Source organism: Gymnodraco acuticeps, unplaced genomic scaffold (assembly GCF_902827175.1).
Source record: "Gymnodraco acuticeps unplaced genomic scaffold, fGymAcu1.1, whole genome shotgun sequence".
Lineage (NCBI taxonomy): Eukaryota > Metazoa > Chordata > Actinopteri > Perciformes > Bathydraconidae > Gymnodraco > Gymnodraco acuticeps.
Window position 1 is genome coordinate 70044 of NW_022990236.1, and position 20751 is coordinate 90794.

General features: G+C 43.5%; 1 protein-coding gene across 2 annotated transcripts in view; it reads left to right on the plus strand.

The window, feature by feature from the left end:
- Window positions 1-20751, plus strand: part of LOC117548248 (protein NLRC3-like) — a 33848-nt gene that overhangs the window by 9272 nt on the left and 3825 nt on the right. The window contains exons 4-11 of one of the 2 annotated variants that reach the window (XM_034219398.1): window positions 447-620; window positions 3186-3353; window positions 5553-5720; window positions 8079-8119; window positions 8315-8355; window positions 11418-11464; window positions 11859-12076; window positions 12923-13182. In XM_034219398.1, the coding sequence (XP_034075289.1) occupies window positions 447-620; window positions 3186-3353; window positions 5553-5720; window positions 8079-8119; window positions 8315-8355; window positions 11418-11464; window positions 11859-12076; window positions 12923-13182 (1117 nt within the window). The remainder of the gene's footprint in view (window positions 1-446; window positions 621-3185; window positions 3354-5552; window positions 5721-8078; window positions 8120-8314; window positions 8356-11417; window positions 11465-11858; window positions 12077-12922; window positions 13183-20751) is intronic. The other variant, XM_034219399.1, reaches the window with a different exon arrangement.

Genomic DNA, 20751 nt, shown 5'->3' on the forward strand with positions numbered 1-20751 from the left:
ATAATAAACACTTTAAAATGTTTGATGTTTTAAATACTTTGAGAGTGAAATTAAATTATCCTAGTTATTCTATTTATTTATAATAATGTGACATTTTAAAGTTTTCTCCTCTTCATATTCCTTTGAGTGAAGGAGGCGACTTGTCAAACAAATTAAGGACTTTTTCCTCACAGCAGCATGTGATCACACCATACAGCAGTGTTTACAGTTATCAGTGAATTAAGTTATTAATATATCATTGCAGTTTCTTCAACATTAAATCAGATCTGTTTTTACCACAATGCTTAAGAGTTTAAAATAAGTCTGACAGGCTGACAATAAATATAGAAAACTCTATTATTAAATCAAATGACATAACAAAAGTTGTTCCATCAAATTCAGTAAGTTAATGAAATGTTTCCTCTGTTTTTAAACTAACACATGTTGTAATATATGTGTTATTATAGACTTACTGACTGTAGACTCTCAGAGACTGACTGTGAAGTCGTGGCCTCAGCTCTGAAGTCTAACCCCTCCCACCTGAGAGATCTGGACCTGAGTCGGAACGCTCTGGAGGATTCAGGAGTGGAGCTGCTGAGTTCTGGACTGAAGAGTCCAAACTGCAGACTGGAGGCTCTGAGGTCAGTTCACTGACTGCAGTTCATACTGATCTGTGAGGGAGAGAGGTTGAGCTTCCACAGACTCACCCTGTGCTCCATGAGTCAGTGGAGATGCTGTCAGTACTGATGAGCTGTGAGGGAGATGAAGGAGTTGTTAAACATCTGATCAAAGTTAGAGTTCCAGATTATCAGTGGATTGTTTCTACATCATCTCTGACATTAAAACCCTGTTCAGCTCACTACTTTGTCATTGAAGTAGAAATACGTTGTGTTTAACATTAATCAGAGCTCTTTCTTTCCTCTTTCTGTATCTTACAGTTTTTAACCTGTTTAGAGATTCCACTTTCTGAACTTCGTCAGCTCTGATCAGATTATTAAAGATCTCCTACCATGTTATTTTTAGGCAGATATAATGGGTCTCAGATATATACAAATATATTAAAAACATGTCTAAGATGTGCTCAAAAATACCAAACAGATTATACATTTTAGACATCCCTCATATCCCTCTATTTCAGCTGCTAGAGAAGGGCTGATTCTGTAGCTGCTGGCCCGCCCCCTGTTGAGCACGGCAAGGCAAGCAGTGAGTTCTGTGATGAGCAGGCTGGCTGCTCTGCTCAGATGCAGCTAAATGCTGCCGTGATTTAACGCCATATCATGTTCCAAACCACTTCTCCCTCATCCAAGGCGCCGCGCAGAGTGGCAGCCTGTTACGGTGTTACCGTTTAACTGGTAGCGCGGGGAACTCGTGATATTCTATAACGGTAGGAATGTGTCAGGGGCGTGTACTTTGAGGAGCCTTTGTCGAATAACCAGGAAATACACATTTCGATCGCTTCTTCTGTCGTTTACATTCATCTGTTGGTATATTTGGCTCCATAGGAACACTTTGATGCACTTTCAGTACCAGTGTGTGAGGTTGTGGTTGCGATGCCGATATCCGGACGCATACAGTGAGGACTAGAAAAAGACACACGAGGTGACTGGGATGTCTGTTCAAAACATTGCACGCTTGAATAAATCATTTAAACCAGTTATTGTTGACAGACTTATTACTGAATATCGTTCCTAATGTGATACCAAGTCCATCTGAGACCTGTGTACACCTTCAGACAGCCTCCAAGTGAAGCACACAGTGTTTACTCACAGTTTGAAAGCAGCGTGGAGAAGTCTTCAGCTGTGGAGCTGTGATCCGCCCAGGATAAACTGTGACACGACTTCTGTTCTGTGGCTATCTCTACCAGCGATCATGTTTAATATTAAAGACTACACACATGTATCCCTTATCAAAACGGTATTCTGCACTTTGCAGCACTTATCCAGATAAGATGTGACTGTTTACTCGCTGCAGGAGTGTAAAGGCCCTGACACACCAAACTGATGGAAATGTGTAATCGTCATTCAAAAGAGGCAACCGGAACGGCCCGTCCACACGGCGGCGTGCGTTGAAAGCTTCACCATTCACTTTGAATGGGGTGACGTCACTTTCCGCCAAACTGCATTGTGGGAAGCAAAGCAGAGCTTTGCTGGCGTGGCTCGCTGAAAAAGTTGAGCAATGTGCAACTTTTGAAGCCTCGGCAGAACGTCAGCCAATCGAATCGTATGCCAGAACAAGCTCTAGCCAATCAAAACGCTGCTTGTGTGTCAGGGGTGGGAGATTCATGTGATTGGTTGTTGGTCGAGTTTCAGACGTGATGTGTACAAACATCAGCTCTCTGATGCAGAAATAAACGATGTAAGCATTGTGGCTGGCAGCCTTGAAGTACTGCTGCTACCACATTCCATGCATCAGTAATTATAACCCAAGATGATATTAATATTCAACATCATAACACTGACGGGCAAATGATGACATTGTTACAAATGAGTGAACTGTCTGTTGAGGTTTCATTTTCCAGGGTCCTGTCCGGTACATACTTGAAGAAGCTATTGTCACCTCATGCAGGAAGTGTGGCAGCAAATTACGTGGCAACTGAGTTGGTCTTCAGTTTCTTCATTCCAGATCGCCATGATGTAAAATAAATGTTTCTGCTGCAGGGATGGTACATTAATGTATAAATAATAATAACAACATGTAACCATGTACTAGTTTCAGAAAGGCTAAACAACAACAAACTACAACAAGTGTAGTTCACTGACTGGCAGAGCACTGATGATCTTTGGATTAAAATAACAAGAACAACCCTACACTGCATGATTCACTCTGAACCTCTGAACACCTGAGATTCATCTTATATTCTCCATCCTGCTTTTAGAAAATGAATTATAAAAAAATACATGAGTAGAATTGTTTTATATTTCTGTTAAAACTATCAACCACCAAGAAGTATTTTCAGTTGTCGCTGTTTCCAACGTGTTCCTGGATCTACATGATGCTGACACTGACTGAATAGTTTACACTGAAGTAGCTGCACGTTGTCTTTAATGTGAATGAGAGCTCTTTTCCTCTTTCTGTGTCTCACAGTTTTTAACCTGTTGGAGTTTCCACTTTCTGAACTCCTTCAGCTCTGATCAGATTATTAAACCTGGAGTTATTTCAAGCAGGAACATTGTTTTCTAAAGTTACATCATGTTTTCTTTATTCAGACTGAGGACCTGCAGGTTGTCAGAGATCAGCTGTTCTGCTCTGATCTCAGCTCTGAAGTCCAACCTCCACCTGAGACATCTGGACCTGAGTTACAATAATCTGAAGGATTCAGGAGTGAAGCTGAGAGATCTTCTGGAGAGTCCAGACTGCAGACTGGAGACTCTCAGGTCAGTTCTCCATCTGTAACTTCTGTGCTGAGATGAAGAGAGTTGTGTTGACTCTGAGCTGCAGACATCAGGCTGATATCACTCTGATCCTCACTGAGCATCTTAACCCTCTAAAGCAGGGGTGGGGAACCTCCGGCCCCCGGGCCGTATACGGCCCGCGAGACCTTTGCTACGGCCCTCGAGGTAATTTATAAAAAAAGAAAAAATTAAAGAAATCTAGACCGCAAAAAAATTAAACAAGTGAGTGCCTGTTTTTCCTGGCCAAGGTCAGGGTCCTCGAACACATCACGAGCCTAATGTGTCATCACGTGGTATGTCTCGTCTGACAGGGTGCAGTTCTGACGGAGAGCACCAGAACGCGGCTCCGCTCCGGCACTTCCACAAATTGCAGTACCCATAAGGAGCCGTACACATGCCGCAGTTTCTACGTGGCTGTGTCTTTAGTTGAAAGCCCATCTGCTCATCTGTCATACTGATCATACAGTCAATAACTGTGTTGTTATTAGCATCTGGTTAGCTAGCTATGCTAACGAATATAAGAAGCTTTTTCTACAACCAGTGAGGTAAAGGCACATCTTTATATGATCATTATAGTTATACAAAAATAAGAGAATAAAGTAAACAGGTATAAAATACTATATGACAGTAAAAAAAAGTTATTATTAATAAACAACAATACAGATTGAAAGGAGAGTGATTTGTAAAATATCCATAAAGAAAAATAAATATGCTTACAGTTCTGTTTCATCTGGGTGTTGAGAGATGTATCCATAGATCTCTCAACACAGATCTGTGGACGGGTGGCGCAGTGGTCTGTGCGTTTGATCATCAGATCAAGGGGGGCGTTGGGGAACTCCAGTTCGAAACCCGCTCCCGCCCCACTGCGTCAGGCCGTTGTGTCCTTGGGCAAGACACTTCACCCGAATTTGCTCCTGTGGGTATTGTCCACAGTATCTGACCATTACATGTATGATCTGTATGTGTAATGTGTATTTGTAAAGCGCTTTGAGAGTCTTTGATAAAGCGCTATAATAAATATAAGGATTATTATTATTATCTCCTAATTGTGATTTCAAAGTGCACCAGATTGATGCTTTTAACATCAATATTTAAAAGAAAATCTTCCCGGGGGAGAACCCCCCTAGAGGAGGTTAGGCCCCCCCCCCCACCTAAATCATGTTCACATGGATAGGAAAGTAAACACATTGAAACACATCTTGTGTCCATATCTTTCTGTTTGGGTGGTCATGCCACACCGTGCACGTGCGTGCGCGAGTCATGGTGAGATATCTGGATTGAGAGGTTGCTTTTTCTTTGCACAGCATGAAAGAAAGGCCAATGCTGTGATTTTAGTATTTTTAAGCAGAGGTCAATAATTTGTACGGCCCTCAGAGGATGTTGAAAACATTGAAATGGCCCTTGAGAGGAAAAAGGTTCTCCACCCTTGATCTACAGGCTCAGCCCTTTGTTCATATGGTTGGTGTCCTGCTCTGCTTCAGTTAGAATGCTTGTAAAGCCTCAGCCCTGCACTCATGTTATAAACATCTTTCCTTTGAAGACAAACTAAGCTGTCAGGATGTTTCTGCTGCAGGGATGTGACATTAATGTATAACTAATAACAACAACAACAACAACAACATGTGACCATGTACTAGCCTCAGAAAGGCTAAACAACAACAACAACATGTGACCATGTACTAGCCTCAGAAAGGCTAAACAACAACAAACTACACCAAGTGTAGTTCACTGACTGGCAGAGCACTGATGATCTTTAGATTAAAATATCAAGAACAACCCTACACTGCATGATTCACTCTGAACCTCTGAACACCTGAGATTCATCTTATATTCTTCATCCTGCTTTTAGAAAATGAATTATAAAGAAAATACATGAGTAGAATTGTTTTATATTTCTGTTGAAACTATCAACCACCAAGAAGTATTTTCAGTTGTTGCTGTTTCCAACGTGTTCCTGGATCTACATGATGCTGACACTGACTGAATAGTTTACACTGAAGTAGCTGCACGTTGTCTTTAATGTGAATGAGAGCTCTTTCCCTCTTTCTGTGTCTCACAGTTTTTAACCTGTTGGAGTTTCCACTTTCTGAACTCCTTCAGCTCTGATCAGATTATTAAACCTGGAGTTATTTCAAACAGGAACATTGTTTTCTAAAGTTACATCATGTTCTCTTTGTTCAGACTGGAGCTCTGCAGTTTGTCAGAGATCAGCTGTTCTGCTCTGATCTCTGCTCTGAAGTCCAACCTCCATCTGAGACATCTGGACCTGAGTTACAATAATCTGAAGGATTCAGGAGTGAAGCTGAGAGATCTTCTGGAGAGTCCAGACTGCAGACTGGAGACTCTCAGGTCAGTTCTCCATCTGTAACTTCTGTGCTGAGATGAAGAGAGTTGTGTTGACTCTGAGCTGCAGACATCAGGCTGATATCACTCTGATCCTCACTGAGCATCTTAACCAGGGGCGGACTGGCCATTAGGGCTGTGCATCTTCACTGGTCTCTCGATTCGATTACGATTATCCTGTCAACGATTCGATTCAATTCGATATCCCGATGCATCACGATTCATACCAATGCGTTGCATCCTCAATTTTCTATATTACTGCACATGGCTTATTTTTCATCAATGCATACATGCAGTAAATACATATGAACTCTCTTTTCATTATTTAGAAAGTGCTTCAGAAATCAATAACATAAATGTCTTGACATTCATTTATAAACCAAAATAAATGAATTGTATAGGCCTAGCCTCCCTATATCTGTGTGTGAAGTTGTTCCATCCTCAAAAACAAAAACATAATGCTTCTGCAGTCTAGCTGCAGCTTCTAGCAACGGTCTTCTGTTAAAGAAAGGACACTGAATGTCCTGAATGTGGCATCACACACAGGACTTGAGTCTGAACACAGCAGACAACAGGAGTATTTACAACAGCATATAACAACTAAAATAGTGCATGTGGGTGCACACTTACATTCTCTGTCTTACTGTTACATGAATCCCATGAATGTATGAGATTAAATTAGCTTCATTATATCTCAGTGATTAAGTGAATAATAAAGTTTCTATCGGGTCACTATCAACCTGTCACTCATTATTTTCAGGGAGGGGGCGGGGCTTGGAGAAACGGAGAGAAGACGGTGATCGCGGAAGCTTTTTTCCTCCTGCCTTCACAAACTTTACACACGTATATATCGTCTGAAAATTGCTAGAGGACAATCATACTCTGCAATCCAAGACTTAATTAAATCCACCAAAAACCTGACATGATTGTAACGCGATTATTTTTGAAAAACATAAATCCCTGTGCCGCAGCGACACGGAGTGATTCAGAGCGGGTCCTTCTGCTGTTGGTTCTGGACTGGTGGTGTTGTGTTGGTGGATAAAGCAGACTGCTCCGTGTTTGGTGTTGCTGTGCCGCTGTCACGTCTGTTCCCTGATCTCTGCGTCACCGACCGATTTGATATTAAGTGACAGAAAAAATAAACGTTATAGTAAAGCCGCGGCCGGAAAATCAGGAAGCAACGTTACTACGCTATAACCGATTATCTTCCGTCACTGCATCGAGACCGAATCGTCCACGTCCGCATCGCAATGCATCGTAGAAACGATTATTTTCAACACCCCTACTGGCCATCGGGACGTTCGGGACGAATCCCGATGGGCCGGTACTGAAGTGGGCCGGTCGGACGATGTGGGCCGGCAGGCAACCGGTATTTTTGACAAGCAATTTAGTTAAATTGTTTCGTTTATTAACGCTACAACATAGTGTTTCGTGAGGCGGTTGTCGTTGTTGGGTGAAAGCAAACAGCTGTTTGCTGCGTAGCGCAGCGCGAGCAGGCTCCCGCTTATGGGCTCAGAACAGTCTCATAATACACACATGCACACTTGTGTTTTTCAATGCACACAAATGTGTTCCGTTTCATATTCATGTAAATAAAATACAAATACAGAAAAAAGTTTTACATGTGTATTTTTGATCCTCACATATTTGTTTCCCGTTTAAATCCTCTGCACCTGCAAACACAACCCGCTCTCTGTGCACGGGTCGCTGTGCATTCGTGTGTGGGTTTTTTGAGACTCCCCTGACGGTCAGCCGATTCGTACTTGTAATTATTTCCATCTATAGCCAATCAGATGTCTAGGGTAGAATTATTGCGTTGATGACGTAGCGCTTCATGTTTACCCAGCTGCTCTGGCCCTGTCCTCCCTATTTCGCAAATGAGGGCCTATCGTATCGGCTCCTTGTCATGTCTGCCGATATCTGGTTTTCTTATGTCTGTTTGTTTTGATCTGTGTCTATGTTGTTGTCAGTGACGTATTGTATTAACTTTTTAAATGCCTCTGTGATGTGCTGCAACCCATTTTCCCCTCGGGGACTAATAAACAAATACTATACTACTATATATTGTAAGCTGAAAATGCAAAGCCACATTTAGTTAGTAAGAAACTTTCTAACAGACTTATAGGATTTTACAGAAGAGTGGAAAAGGTTCTCTGTTTTGTTTCCTGTCATGCTTTTAGTTTCTAGACTAACGAGCAGTTACTTCCTGTAATGCAGCTGAGAGCTGAGGCAGGTAGTCGTAGTGTTTGCAGAGAAGATATGATGGGATGTAAAGCAAGAGATCAGGACTCTGAAGCTGACTCAAAGAACAAACACTTATTTTAAACTGGATCTAAAACTGTTGGATTGTGTTCATCCCCACAGGATCAATGGAGAGACGTTCAGAGCCAAGATCCAGAAGACCTGTGAGTACTGAAACCATGTCCTCCATTCATCAAGACATTGTACATTAAACTTGATCTTCAAAGTTCTTTATAGCACAACAACAATATATTTTAGTTCCATTTTGTTACAGCTCTATTCAATCAATTTGGCTGCTAATGTTTCTCTTTGTTCAAGTTTCATTATTATCTTTCTGTGTCACCTCTTCTCTCCATCAGGTGACTCCGATGTGGAACAGGAAGTGAAGACAGACAGAGAGGTGAGAGAGGAGCAGTTGAACAGAGTGAAGTGTATTGATTTCACCACTGAATTAAAATATAATTGTTAGGGATGTCCAGTTAAACAATAGAGCGCTCGTAATTCATCTAGAAACCTTAATGAGTCAAAAGAAACAAGTTCGTACATTTTTATTTACCGGAGAAATAGGAGATATTGCTGTCGACTATTGTCTGAGTTTATCTTTCAACTTAAAAACAATTCATAATGAAGGCTCTATAAAGACTGACATCATAAAGACATGTCCATTTATGTATTCAAATTGTTGTTATTGAGAAATGCAAGCCTACATCACCGCTGAGCGATGTCAGGGATGAAGAGCAATTTGCACTGCAGCTGCTGAGCTGCTTACTAACGATGTGAGCAGGTACGAGAGAAGATATCAATCACTATCCCTGAATACAAGTCTGTTCTAAAATACTAACGTTTAGTTTAAACACAGATTATCAATGTGATTAAAGCGATCACATGTTTTAATTGATTGAGACTGCTTGTAGTTGTTGGTAATTGTTTGATGGCATCAAGACAATTCTTTGAGCTCAGATTGATTTATTTACCGTTTATTTAATGTGGGTGTGTTTGAGACGAGGAGCGTGGAGGCATTTCAGAACACCACTAACATGCAGCTGATGAGACACTTTCTAAAGCAGCTATCATCAATATTCAATTAACTGACTCAATAGCGTCAAGCTTTTTATTATGAACTTTGTTTATTGAGTGTCAAACACAAATGGACAGGAATGACAGAGCAGTTGGAATTGACAGTGTCACATTACAGTTGTGCAGATCATGACATACGATACATTACAACAACAAAACAAACAGTCGGCTTGGTCATTTAAGGTTTCAAGGGTTCAAGGTTTCAAGGGTTCAAGGGTTTTATGGTCATTTGTGCAGCAGCTACAGTGCAGTTGTGACAATGAAAATCTGAGGTCACAGGCTCCTCCAACAGAGCAACACAATAAACAGATACAATAATACAAGTAAATAGAATATAATAGAAACAGAATATGATAGAAACTGTGCAGAATATTCTAGATACAGTAATTGGAATGTTGGTATATATGATAAATGTGAGTTGCAAACAGATGAATGTTATTTATGTTGTTTCAAAGTGTAGGTGTTTAATAGTCTTATGGCCGGTGCGATGAAACTGTCCCAGAGTCTGGTGGTTTTAGTCCGGATGCTGCGGAACCGCCTGCCAGACGGCAGCAGACAGAACAGTGTGTGGCTGGGGGGCTGGGGGTCTTTGATAATCCTGAGGGATTTCTTCCTGAGCCGCTGGGAGTAAAGGTCCTCCATGGATGGCAGCTCCTTCCTGGTGATGTTCTGTGCAGTTTTCACCAACCTCTGTAAAGCCTTACTATTGAGGGCGGTGCAGCTGCTGTACCAGGCCGTGATGCAGCCAGTCAGGATCCTCTCTATGGAGCACCTGTAGAAGGTCAGGATCCTCTCTATGGAGCATCTGTAGAAGGTCAGGGTCCTCTCTATGGTGCACCTGTAGAAGGTCAGGATGCTCTCTATGGTGCACCTGTAGAAGGTCAGGATCCTTTCTATGGAGCACCTGTAGAAGGTCAGGATGCTCTCTATGGAGCACCTGTAGAAGGTCAGGATGCTCTCTATGGTGCACCTGTAGAACGTCAGGATCCTCTCTATGGTGCACCTGTAGAAGGTCAGGATGCTCTCTATGGTGCACCTGTAGAAGGTCAGGATCCTCTCTATGGAGCACCTGTAGAAGGTCAGGATCCTCTCTATGGAGCACCTGTAGAAGGTCAGGATGCTCTCTATGGAGCACCTGTAGAAGGTCAGGATGCTCTCTATGGTGCATCTGTAGAAGGTCAGGATCCTCTCTATGGAGCACCTGTAGAAGGTCAGGATGCTCTCTATGGTGCACCTGTAGAAGGTCAGGATCCTCTCTATGGAGCACCTGTAGAAGGTCAGGATGCTCTCTATGGTGCATCTGTAGAAGGTCAGGATCCTCTCTATGGAGCACCTGTAGAAGGTCAGGATGCTCTCTATGGTGCATCTGTAGAAGGTCAGGATCCTCTCTATGGTGCACCTGTAGAAGGTCAGGATGCTCTCTATGGTGCACCTGTAGAAGGTCAGGATGCTCTCTATGGAGCACCTGTAGAAGGTCAGGATGCTCTCTATGGTGCATCTGTAGAAGGTCAGGATCCTCTCTATGGTGCACCTGTAGAAGGTCAGGATGCTCTCTATGGTGCACCTGTAGAAGGTCAGGATGCTCTCTATGGAGCACCTGTAGGTCAAAGTGGCGTATAGCCTGTAGCCTACAACATCAACGGAGGTGCTCGATATGCTGTATTGAACCAACAAACTAACACAAACTAACTGTATCACTATAACATGATGATGATGGTGATGATGATGATGGTGATGATGATGATGATGATGATGGTGATAAAGAATGCATCTAACGTTCCGCTGTTCATTATAATACAAAAACAGAGCATTAAACAAACCATCATGCTCTTACTTTGAAATCATGCGGAAATATCGTCAACAGCGGGCCATCACGTGGTTTCCGAAAATCACCGAGTGACACGAGTAGATTTGAGCCGAGACCGGCGGAAAATATGTCTCAAAATTCCGTGTGTGTAAAAAGACGATCCACGAGCAGAGATTTGAGATCCACGAGCAGAGATTTGAGATCCACGAGCAGAGATTTGAGATCCACGAGCAGAGATTTGAGATCCACGAGCAGAGATTTGAGATCCACGAGCAGAGATTTGAGATCCACGAGCAGAGATTTGAGATCCACGAGCGCATTTTTGTTCGACAAATACAAAATGGATTCACAAATGCCTGATCGAAAGTTGTAAATGTTAAAGAGATAATAAATCACATATTTACACACATTATTTTTATGTTCACACAAATAATTATGAGACATATCTATGCCCATAGACCTCAGATGATCCAGACTCATTTGCATTGTTCTAATTGCTCTGAATATGTGCTGGTTTAGTTTCATGAAGCTAGAACTTAACTGGATTTCTATTAAAATAATAACTTTGTTTGTTCCAGGCTCCTCAATCCTTCTCACCTGAACTCACAACTGAGTCTTCATACAGGTAATCCTATAACATGACCAAACATTATTTTAAACACATCACAAATATATATTAATTTAATTGTGTTTGATTGCATGTCTTTCACCTTGAGGAATTGCATCCGATCTCTTTCCAACAGACAATAAAATAATGCCTCTGTGTAGGAAGGATTGTTTTCTTGTACCAGTCTAGATCCTCGCTGGACTAGACATTGTGTTAATTTAATAAAGGTGTGTGTACACACACATCCTGATGCATGTGGACACATCTTCAGTGATGTTCCTGTAATCATCAGGTGTTTCAGATCTTTCAACAAACCCTCCTGCAGGTCAGACTCCAGCTGGATGAACACCTGTCAGTCAGAACACAGGCCAGTGAAGCTTGTTGTAGTAACTTGTCCCCTGCGTGTCTACAGGTTCAGGTGTCCTGGTCCAGGTGAGTTCCAGTGTGCTTCGACTGGCCTGGTGTTCGTCATGGCTCAGGAGGCGGAGCTTCTGTACAGGGCGGTCCCTTGGGAGGAGAGCCTCCTCCAATCAGCTGGCAAGCAGGCAGCAGGGCCGCTGTTCGACGTGAAGAGTTCTGTTGAAGCTGCCGTCTGCCAGCTCCACCTGCCACACAGTGAGACAGAGGATGGTAAAGACATCTAGTGTTAACAAACACACTTATATAATGAGTAGCACCTTATACTCTCCACTACTGTTCAAAGGTTATGAATCAGCTTTATTAAACTAGTTTAATAAAGATAAGATCATTCAAACACCAAATCTGTTCTTTACATTCAAATAGTTTTGTCCCCAAAAGAAGAAGAATGAAATTATAAAACGTCCATTTAGTCGATGTGTTTCATGACATCATTGATCATTATTGAAGCAGACGATGCAATGCAGCTCTAAATACTGAGTTGGATTTTCTTTGCGCCCTCTGCAGTCTCCTCTCTGTAATATTAAAGAGATTTTAAACTGTGATTGGTCAGTCCACAGCATGCTCTGCTGCTAACAGTGCTAACTCAACGCTAACTCTCTGTTACTGTTGTGATGCTAAGCTAGCAGTTTGAATACTTCTTACTTTGATTTCCATCTGTTGCTCTTTCTGCTCTTCACATTGTCAGTCTGGCTGAACCATGAACAAAACAAAACAACAGACAACAACATTTATAAGTTAGACTTTCTACGCCCTGAAAGCTTTAGAAGACTCTTCACACATCTAGAGAATCACTCAGACATGAGACCGGACTCAGTAAAGCTGTTCTGGCTGCAGATTGCAAACATTTCAGTAAATGCTCACATCCAGAAAGATCACAGGGGGCAGATCAATAATTACACATTAGGATAAAAGGTGGAGGATATAAACTGGTACATCCTAGTGAGGCTCCAAAGTGAATTAGATGAACATTAGCTCTGAGCTAACGTGGTGGGACATTGAATATGATGAAGCTGTTTCAGCAGCAAAGCAACAGATGACCAGCTCTTTGCTCCACAGCGCTGCTCCTGGACGGCCTGTTGTCTGTCGTCCACATCACTGATGAAGGCCTGAGCATCTTGGAGCCGCTGGAGGTCACACGCACTCACGTGGTGGTGAAGGTGCTTCACCTCTCTCCGTTTGGCCTCATCATCGATAAATTGAAAAGGCTTCTAAAGTGGCGGATAAATGGCCAAGTTCTGGTGTTCCTACGACCCCCGGGCCGAGAGGAGCAAATACTGGATGTATTTCTGCTGCACAACAACGTCCCTGAGGAGGAGGTAAAGTGCTCACCATCAGACTAAACACTGATTGAAACCATAGCTGTTTCCACAGAGAAGTTGTGGCCCCAAGCTCCCTACTGAATAGAATATAATATAATTGGAGGATTGCAACCCTCTTTAATGGTCACACATACATGCACACAGTGAAATGTGTTCTCTGCTTTTTACCCATCCTAGTCTAGCACTAGGAGCAGTGGGCAGCTATTGCACAGCGCCTGGGGAGCAACAGGAGTGGGGGGGGGGGGGGGTGTCCAATGCCTTGCTCAAGGGCACCACAGCAGGGCAGGAGGTGAACTGGGACCTCTCCAAGTAGCAGTCCACACTTCATATTTAACGTCTGTTCAGGGACTTGAACCAGCGGCCCTACAGCTCCCAGTCCAAGCCCCTGCTGTTTGAGCCACTGCCGGACACTGCTCCTCTTTTCAAACTTTCTTGGTTGGGAGAAGACTCAGATGTGCCACACTCTACTTTGGTTATCAAACTCGAAGTTTACCTTCATACTTTAAAATATGTAAAAATAAATGTTAAGATGTTGTGGCCCCAAGCTCCCTACTGAGAGAGATAACATGATAACACAATTAGTCTCATAATCTGAAAATCTGAGTTTACTCTGTGAACATCGGCTGATTTACTTCACACACAAAACACATACCATGGTTCTTTATAAATGAAATAATCATGAACTGCTAAGAATATATAAACCACAGAATAACATAAGTATTATATCAATAATGTGATGATGAATGTATGAATGGCAGGTTACATAATTAACATCGACAGTAAATCAGATGGTTAGCAAATACTGAAAGGCACGGTTGAAACACTCAACAACTGAAAGATTGAGAGGAAGTATTTTGAGAGTCCAACCCTAATCGTTACCTTGGTTGCTGATTGGCTAATGGTTGCACAAGCCAAAACATCGTTATGACATCATCAAGTGGCCACAATCTGATCAGCTCATTTTCAGACAGGTTTTTATAGAAATGGATCAAAAAGAGAGAGAATCTTTGTTCCTGAAACTTTCAGAGTCTCTTTACACAGAGGGGACACATGTTGATGTAGAAGAGACATGAAGAAGAGGGGACACATGTTGATGTAGAAGAGACATGAAGAAGAGGGGACACATGTTGATGTAGAAGAGACATGAAGAAGAGGGGACACATGTTGATGTAGAAGAGACATGAAGAAGAGGGACACATGTTGATGTAGAAGAGACATGAAGAAGAGGGGACACATGTTGATGTAGAAGAGACATGAAGAAGAGGGGACACATGTTGATGTAGAAGAGACATGAAGAAGAGGGGACACATGTTGATGTAGAAGAGACATGAAGAAGAGGGGACACATGTTGATGTAGAAGAGACATGAAGAAGAGGGGACACATGTTGATGTAGAAGAGACATGAAGAAGAGGGGACACATGTTGATGTAGAAGAGACATGAAGAAGAGGGGACACATGTTGATGTAGAAGAGACATGAAGAAGAGGGGACACATGTTGATGTAGAAGAGACATGAAGAAGAGGGGACACATGTTGATGTAGAAGAGACATGAAGAAGAGGGGACACATGTTGATGTAGAAGAGACATGAAGAAGAGGGGACACATGTTGATGTAGAAGAAACATGAAGAAGAGGGGACACATGTTGATGTAGAAGAGACATGAAGAAGAGGGGACACATGTTGATGTAGAAGAGACATGAAGAAGAGGGGACACATGTTGATGTAGAAGAGACATGAAGAAGAGGGGACACATGTTGATGTAGAAGAGACATGAAGAAGAGGGGACACATGTTGATGTAGGAGAGACATGAAGAAGAGGGGACACATGTTGATGTAGAAGAGACATGAAGAAGAGGGGACACATGTTGATGTAGAAGAGACATGAAGAAGAGGGGACACATGTTGATGTAGAGGAGACATGAAGAAGAGGGGACACATGTTGATGTAGAAGAGACATGAAGAAGAGGGGACACATGTTGATGTAGAAGAGACATGAAGAAGAGGGGACACATGCTGATGTAGAAGAGACATGAAGAAGAGGGGACACATGTTGATGTAGAAGAGACATGAAGAAGAGGGGACACATGTTGATGTAGAAGAGACATGAAGAAGAGGGGACACATGTTACATTACATTGCATTTAGCTGACGCTTTTATCCAAAGCGACTTACAATAAGTACATTCGACCAGGAAGACACAACCTTGAAGAAAACAGAATCATAAAGTACATCAGGTTTCATAGAGCCAAAACATTTCAAGTGCTACTCAACTGGCTTTAGATAAGCCAGTCCTTTATTAGTATATAAGTGCTTTGTTAATAGTTCTATCGCTCGAAGTGGTGTCGAAAGAGATGAGTTTTCAGTCTGCGCCGGAAGATGTGTAAGCTATCTGCTGTCCTGATGTCAATGGGGAGCTCATTCCACCATCTCGGAGCCAGGACAGCAAACCCACGTGTTTTTGCCGATGGGAACTTGGGTCCCCCTCGCAGCGAGGGTGCAGCGAGTCGTTTGGCTGATGCAGAGCGTAGTGCACGCGCTGGGGTGTACGGTTTAACCATGTCCTGGATGTACGAAGGGCCAGATCCATTCGCAGCATGGTAAGCAAGTACCAGTGTCTTGAAGTGGATTCTAGCAGTTACCGGAAGGGAGCGGAGGAGCAGAGTGGTGTGGGAGAATTTAGGAAGGTTGAAGACCAAACGAGCCGCTACATTCTGGATGAGCTGCAGAGGTCGGATGGCACGTGCAGGTAGACCAGCCAGGAGGGAGTTGCAGTAGTCTAGGCGTGAGATGACGAGAGCCTGGACCAGAACCTGCGTCGCTTTCTGTGTCAGCTGGGGACGTATCTTCCTGATGTTGTAAAGCGTGTATCTGCAGCAACGGGTTGTAGCAGCGATGTTTGCAGTGAAGGACAGTTTGTTATCTAGGGTCACACCCAGATTCCTTGCAGTCTGAGTCGGGGAAACAACTGAGGTGCCGATGTTGATTGTTAGGTCAAGAGTGGGACAATCTTTTCCCGGGAGGAAGAGCAGCTCAGTCTTGTCAAGGTTGAGCTTGAGGTGATGAGCAGACATCCACTGAGAGATGTCAGCTAGACAAGCAGAGATGCGTGCGACGACCTGGGTCTCTGAGCGGGGAAAGGACAGAATTAATTGGGTGTCGTCAGCGTAGCAGTGGTATGAAAAACCATGCGGGCTAATGACTGATCCGAGCGAGTTTGTGTACAGGGAGAAGAGGAGGGGACCAAGAACAGAGCCCTGAGGGACCCCTGTAGTTAATTGACAAGGGTCGGACTCAGACCCTCTCCAAGTAACCCTGTAGGTACGGTCTTTCAGATATGAGGTGAGGAGGGAAAGTGCAGAGCCTGAAACTCCAAGTTCTTGGAGAGTGTGAAGGAGGATCTGATGGTTCACCGTGTCGAATGCAGCAGACAGGTCCAGAAGACAGAGGAGAGGGAGGCTGCTTTAGCAGTGTGCAGTTCCTCAGTGACAGCAATGAGAGCAGTTTCTGTTGAGTGACCTGCCTTGAAACCAGACTGGTGCGGATCCAGAAGGTTGTTCTGATTGAGATAACAGGAGAGTTGTTTAAAGACAGCGCGTTCAAGTGATTTAGACAGGAACGGGAGGAGAGAGACAGGCCTGTAGTTTATAACATCAGACGGGTTGAGAGTGGGTTTCTTTAGGAGAGGGTTTACTCTTGCCTCCTTGAGACTGTTTGGAAAGTGACCAGAAGTTAGAGAAGTGTTGATGAAATGGGTGAGAAACGGTAGAATATCAGGAGCGATAGTCTGAAGGAGGTTTGAAGGGATAGGGTCCAGAGGACAGGTGGTAGGGCGGGCAGAGGTAATGAGGGTAAGAACCTCACTTGGAGAGAGAGGGGAGAAGGAGGTCAGTGTGTGGGTGAAAGGAGGGTCTGGTGACCCAGCGGTGAGTAAAGGGGAGTCAGAAAAAGAAGAGCGAATATCATCAACCTTTTTTTCAAAGTGGGTAACAAAGTCGCTTGACAGAAGTGAGGAGGGGGGAGGAGCTTTTGGAGGGTCCAAGAGGGTGGAGAAGATGGAAAATAGTTTTTACGGATTGGAATAGGAAGATTGGATCTTATCTTGAAAGAAAGTGCTTTTTGCCTGAGAGATCGAAGCAGAGAAAGAGGAGAGGAGAGCCTGATAGGTTAGGAGGTCGTCACAGTGTTTGGATTTCCACCGTTTCCGCTCTGCTGCCCTAAGGACGGTTGTATTAGCACGCAGTGCATCATTTAGCCAGGGAGCAGGAGGAGACTGACGAGCCTGCCGAGATGTGAGAGGACAGAGCGAGTCCAGACAGTATGAGAGAGTAGAGAGGAGAGTTTCTGCAGCAGAGTTTGGAGGCAGGAGTTGGAAACGAGTCAGAGGAAGGGAGGGCTGAGAGCACCGACGAGGCAAAGGTAGAGGGGGAGAGGGAACGAAGGTTACGGCGGACAAGTGCAGGATGAGAAGAGATTAGTTTGTTATGTTTGGAAAGGGATAGAGAGAATGAAATGAAGAAGTGATCGGATGTGTGGAGCGGGTTTACAGAGAGGTTAGAAGTAGCGCAGTTCCTTGAGAATATGAGATCAAGTACATTGCCAGCTTTATGAGTCATTGGGGACGGAGACAGTGAGAAAGCAAAGGCAGTTAACAGAGATGTTAGTTCGTCTATCTTCCCCGTCTGGAGGTTGAAGTCTCCGAGAAGTACAGCGGGAGGGCCAGTTTCAGGGATGTGTGAGAGGAGATTATCTAATTCCTCCAAGAAGTCCCCCAAGGCGCCTGGTGGACGGTAGAGAACAACAATGGTTAACTGTATAGGATGGGTTACTGTGACGGCATGGAATTCAAAGGTGGAAGGAGTGAAGTTAGGTAGCTTGAAGAGGGAAAAGCTCCATTTGGGAGAGAGCAGGAGACCAGTGCCACCTCCTCTGCCAGTTGGTCTGGGTGTATGGGAGAAGGAATATGCAGTGGAGAGAGCTGCTGGGGTGGATGTGTTGGATGGAGTAATCCAGGTCTCAGTGAGAGCAAGGAAATCCAGAGATTGCAGGGAGGCGTAGCCAGAGATGAAGTCAGCCTTAGGAACAGCTGACTGGCAGTTCCACAGGCCACCTGAAACTAGATGTTGGATCTCAGTGGAGCATGTGGGATAGACGAGAGCAGGCCGGTTATATCGATTAGGAGATACACGGGGCCAGTGATAATTGCGAGAAGACACATGAACAGGAATGGAGAAAATACACATGATTATAGCATGAGGGGCTAGAAAACTAAAGAAAAGAGAAATAAGACACCAGCTCAATCAGAGTAGGATTTGCCTCCTCTTTGCCTCCCTCGTGACTCCCGTAGGACTCCAATGTCTTTGTCAGTCTTACTCCCGTAGGACTCCAATGTCTTTGTCAGTCTTCGGCTGTCTGACGCTTAAGCTGACGCTCCAGGAAAGAGCTACCTAAAATGGACGCCTGATTGCTGAGTTCTCACAGCTGTAGGGGCGTGCCCCTCTAATTAGTTAACTATCTACAGCTGATGGGCGACAATAGACTGGCCCTGCCTATATTATAATGCAGGCTTGAGAGCTGAGACCTGTGTAGCAGGTTTCGCCTGAGCAGATCTGAGATTTAAAATCTCTCAAAAGCGATTTAGCCGTTTTAGCTACAATAACTACAGAACAATTATACAGAGTAGAATAAATGAAACAGAGAAGTCTAATTAAACAAGAATATAACTTACAGTGGTTGCTGCGTCAATAGGAAATGTCGTCACCCGGTCCAGATGTACACTGAGTTCATCAGATTTTAAATGCGGTATTTAAATGCTTTTTTAGGTGAAAGATGACTGAGTCACGCGGTTGTACTTCATGTTGATGTAGAGGAGACATGAAGAAGAGGGGACACATGTTGATGTAGAAGAGACATGAAGAAGAGGGGACACATGTTGATGTAGAAGAGACATGAAGAAGAGGGGACACATGTTGATGTAGAAGAGACATGAAGAAGAGGGGACACATGTTGATGTAGAAGAGAGATGAAGAAGAGGGGACACATGCTGATGTGGAAGAGACATGAAGACGAGGGGACACATGTTGATGTAGAAGAGAGATGAAAAAGTGGATTTTGCTCAATAGGTGACCTTCAAATCATTAACTGAAAATCACCATAACCAAGCGTATGGACCGCATTGTCTTACTGAACCGATGAGCGGTGGCTGCTGTGCAAAACCCTACATTCCTGAGACAACATTTTTCATGACAAACGTAGGAAATTATCTCGTAGCTTGAAAAATGACGAATAATTAAGCAATAATAATTAAACAAAGTGCCTCTTGAGGGCATGAAGTGACAAAAACGTTCAACATTCCTCCATTAAACCCCATTGTAATTTCAGGCTGATATCTCCTCACATCAGCAGCCGCACACCTTTAGTTAATCTGCCAAAAAGGCCACATTATTGACCCGAAAGTACACAAAAAGCACACTTCAGATACTCAACTTCCTTGAGATACTTCACGCTTTGAAATTTCACCGATATCTGTTACGGTTCTTTAACAAAATGTTCACATGTAACAGGTTTATCTCTCATTCAGAGCAATGAAAACCTTTGATCTCTGGACACCTCGTTAGCTCAAATAGAAACACCTGTGTAATGGAACACGATGATGTCATCGCTCCAATGACATGCTCAGAGCAGCAGACTTCAGATAAAGGTTAACGGCCCTGCCCTCAACAGCTCTACGTCAAATATGGGGTGTCATCATATGCCGTTTCTATGGAAACGCATCCCTCGCCATAAAAGACGATGTCGCTATACATTAACTCCTATGAAAATGTTAAAAAAGTGCTCAAACTTCAGTCCAGCCGTGAAGACATCTACGGGACAGTTTTGAGATTTCTTCAAATGCCGTTGCCATGGCAACACAATGCTCGCCATGAAACATGGTTTTCTCATAACTTCAGTGAAAATGCTCCAAACCGCCCAAAACTTCACAGGTTTGGTAACGATGCAGCCATCAACGCATCTAAGCGTATTATGGGGTGTCATCAAATGCCGTTGCCATGGCGACAGACCACTCGCCATAAAACACGATGTCGATGTAAGTCCAATGGACACGGTCCAATCGTCCCCCAATCTTCACTTGTATATCACCGGTCCATGCCTCAACAGCTTTACGCCAAATCTGAGATCTCACCATATGCCATTTCCATCCCTCGCCATAAAAGACGATGTCCCTATAACTCCTATGAAAATGTTCAAAAAGTGCTCAAACTTCACATGTGTGCTAACAGTCCAGCCGTGAAGACATCTACGGGACAGTTTTGAGATTACTTCAAATGCTGTTGCCATGGCAACACAATGCTCGTCGCCATGTAACACGGTTTTCTCATAACTTCAGTGAAAATTCTCCAAACGGCCCAAAACTTCACAGGTTTGGTAACGATGCAGCCATCAACGCATCTAAGCGTATTATGGGATGTCATCAAATGCCGTTGGCATGGCGACAGAACATTTGCAACCAAGTTAGTTCAAAAGTTTGCAATTCAAATATTCTGCTGCTTTTCCAAGCCTTTTCACTTT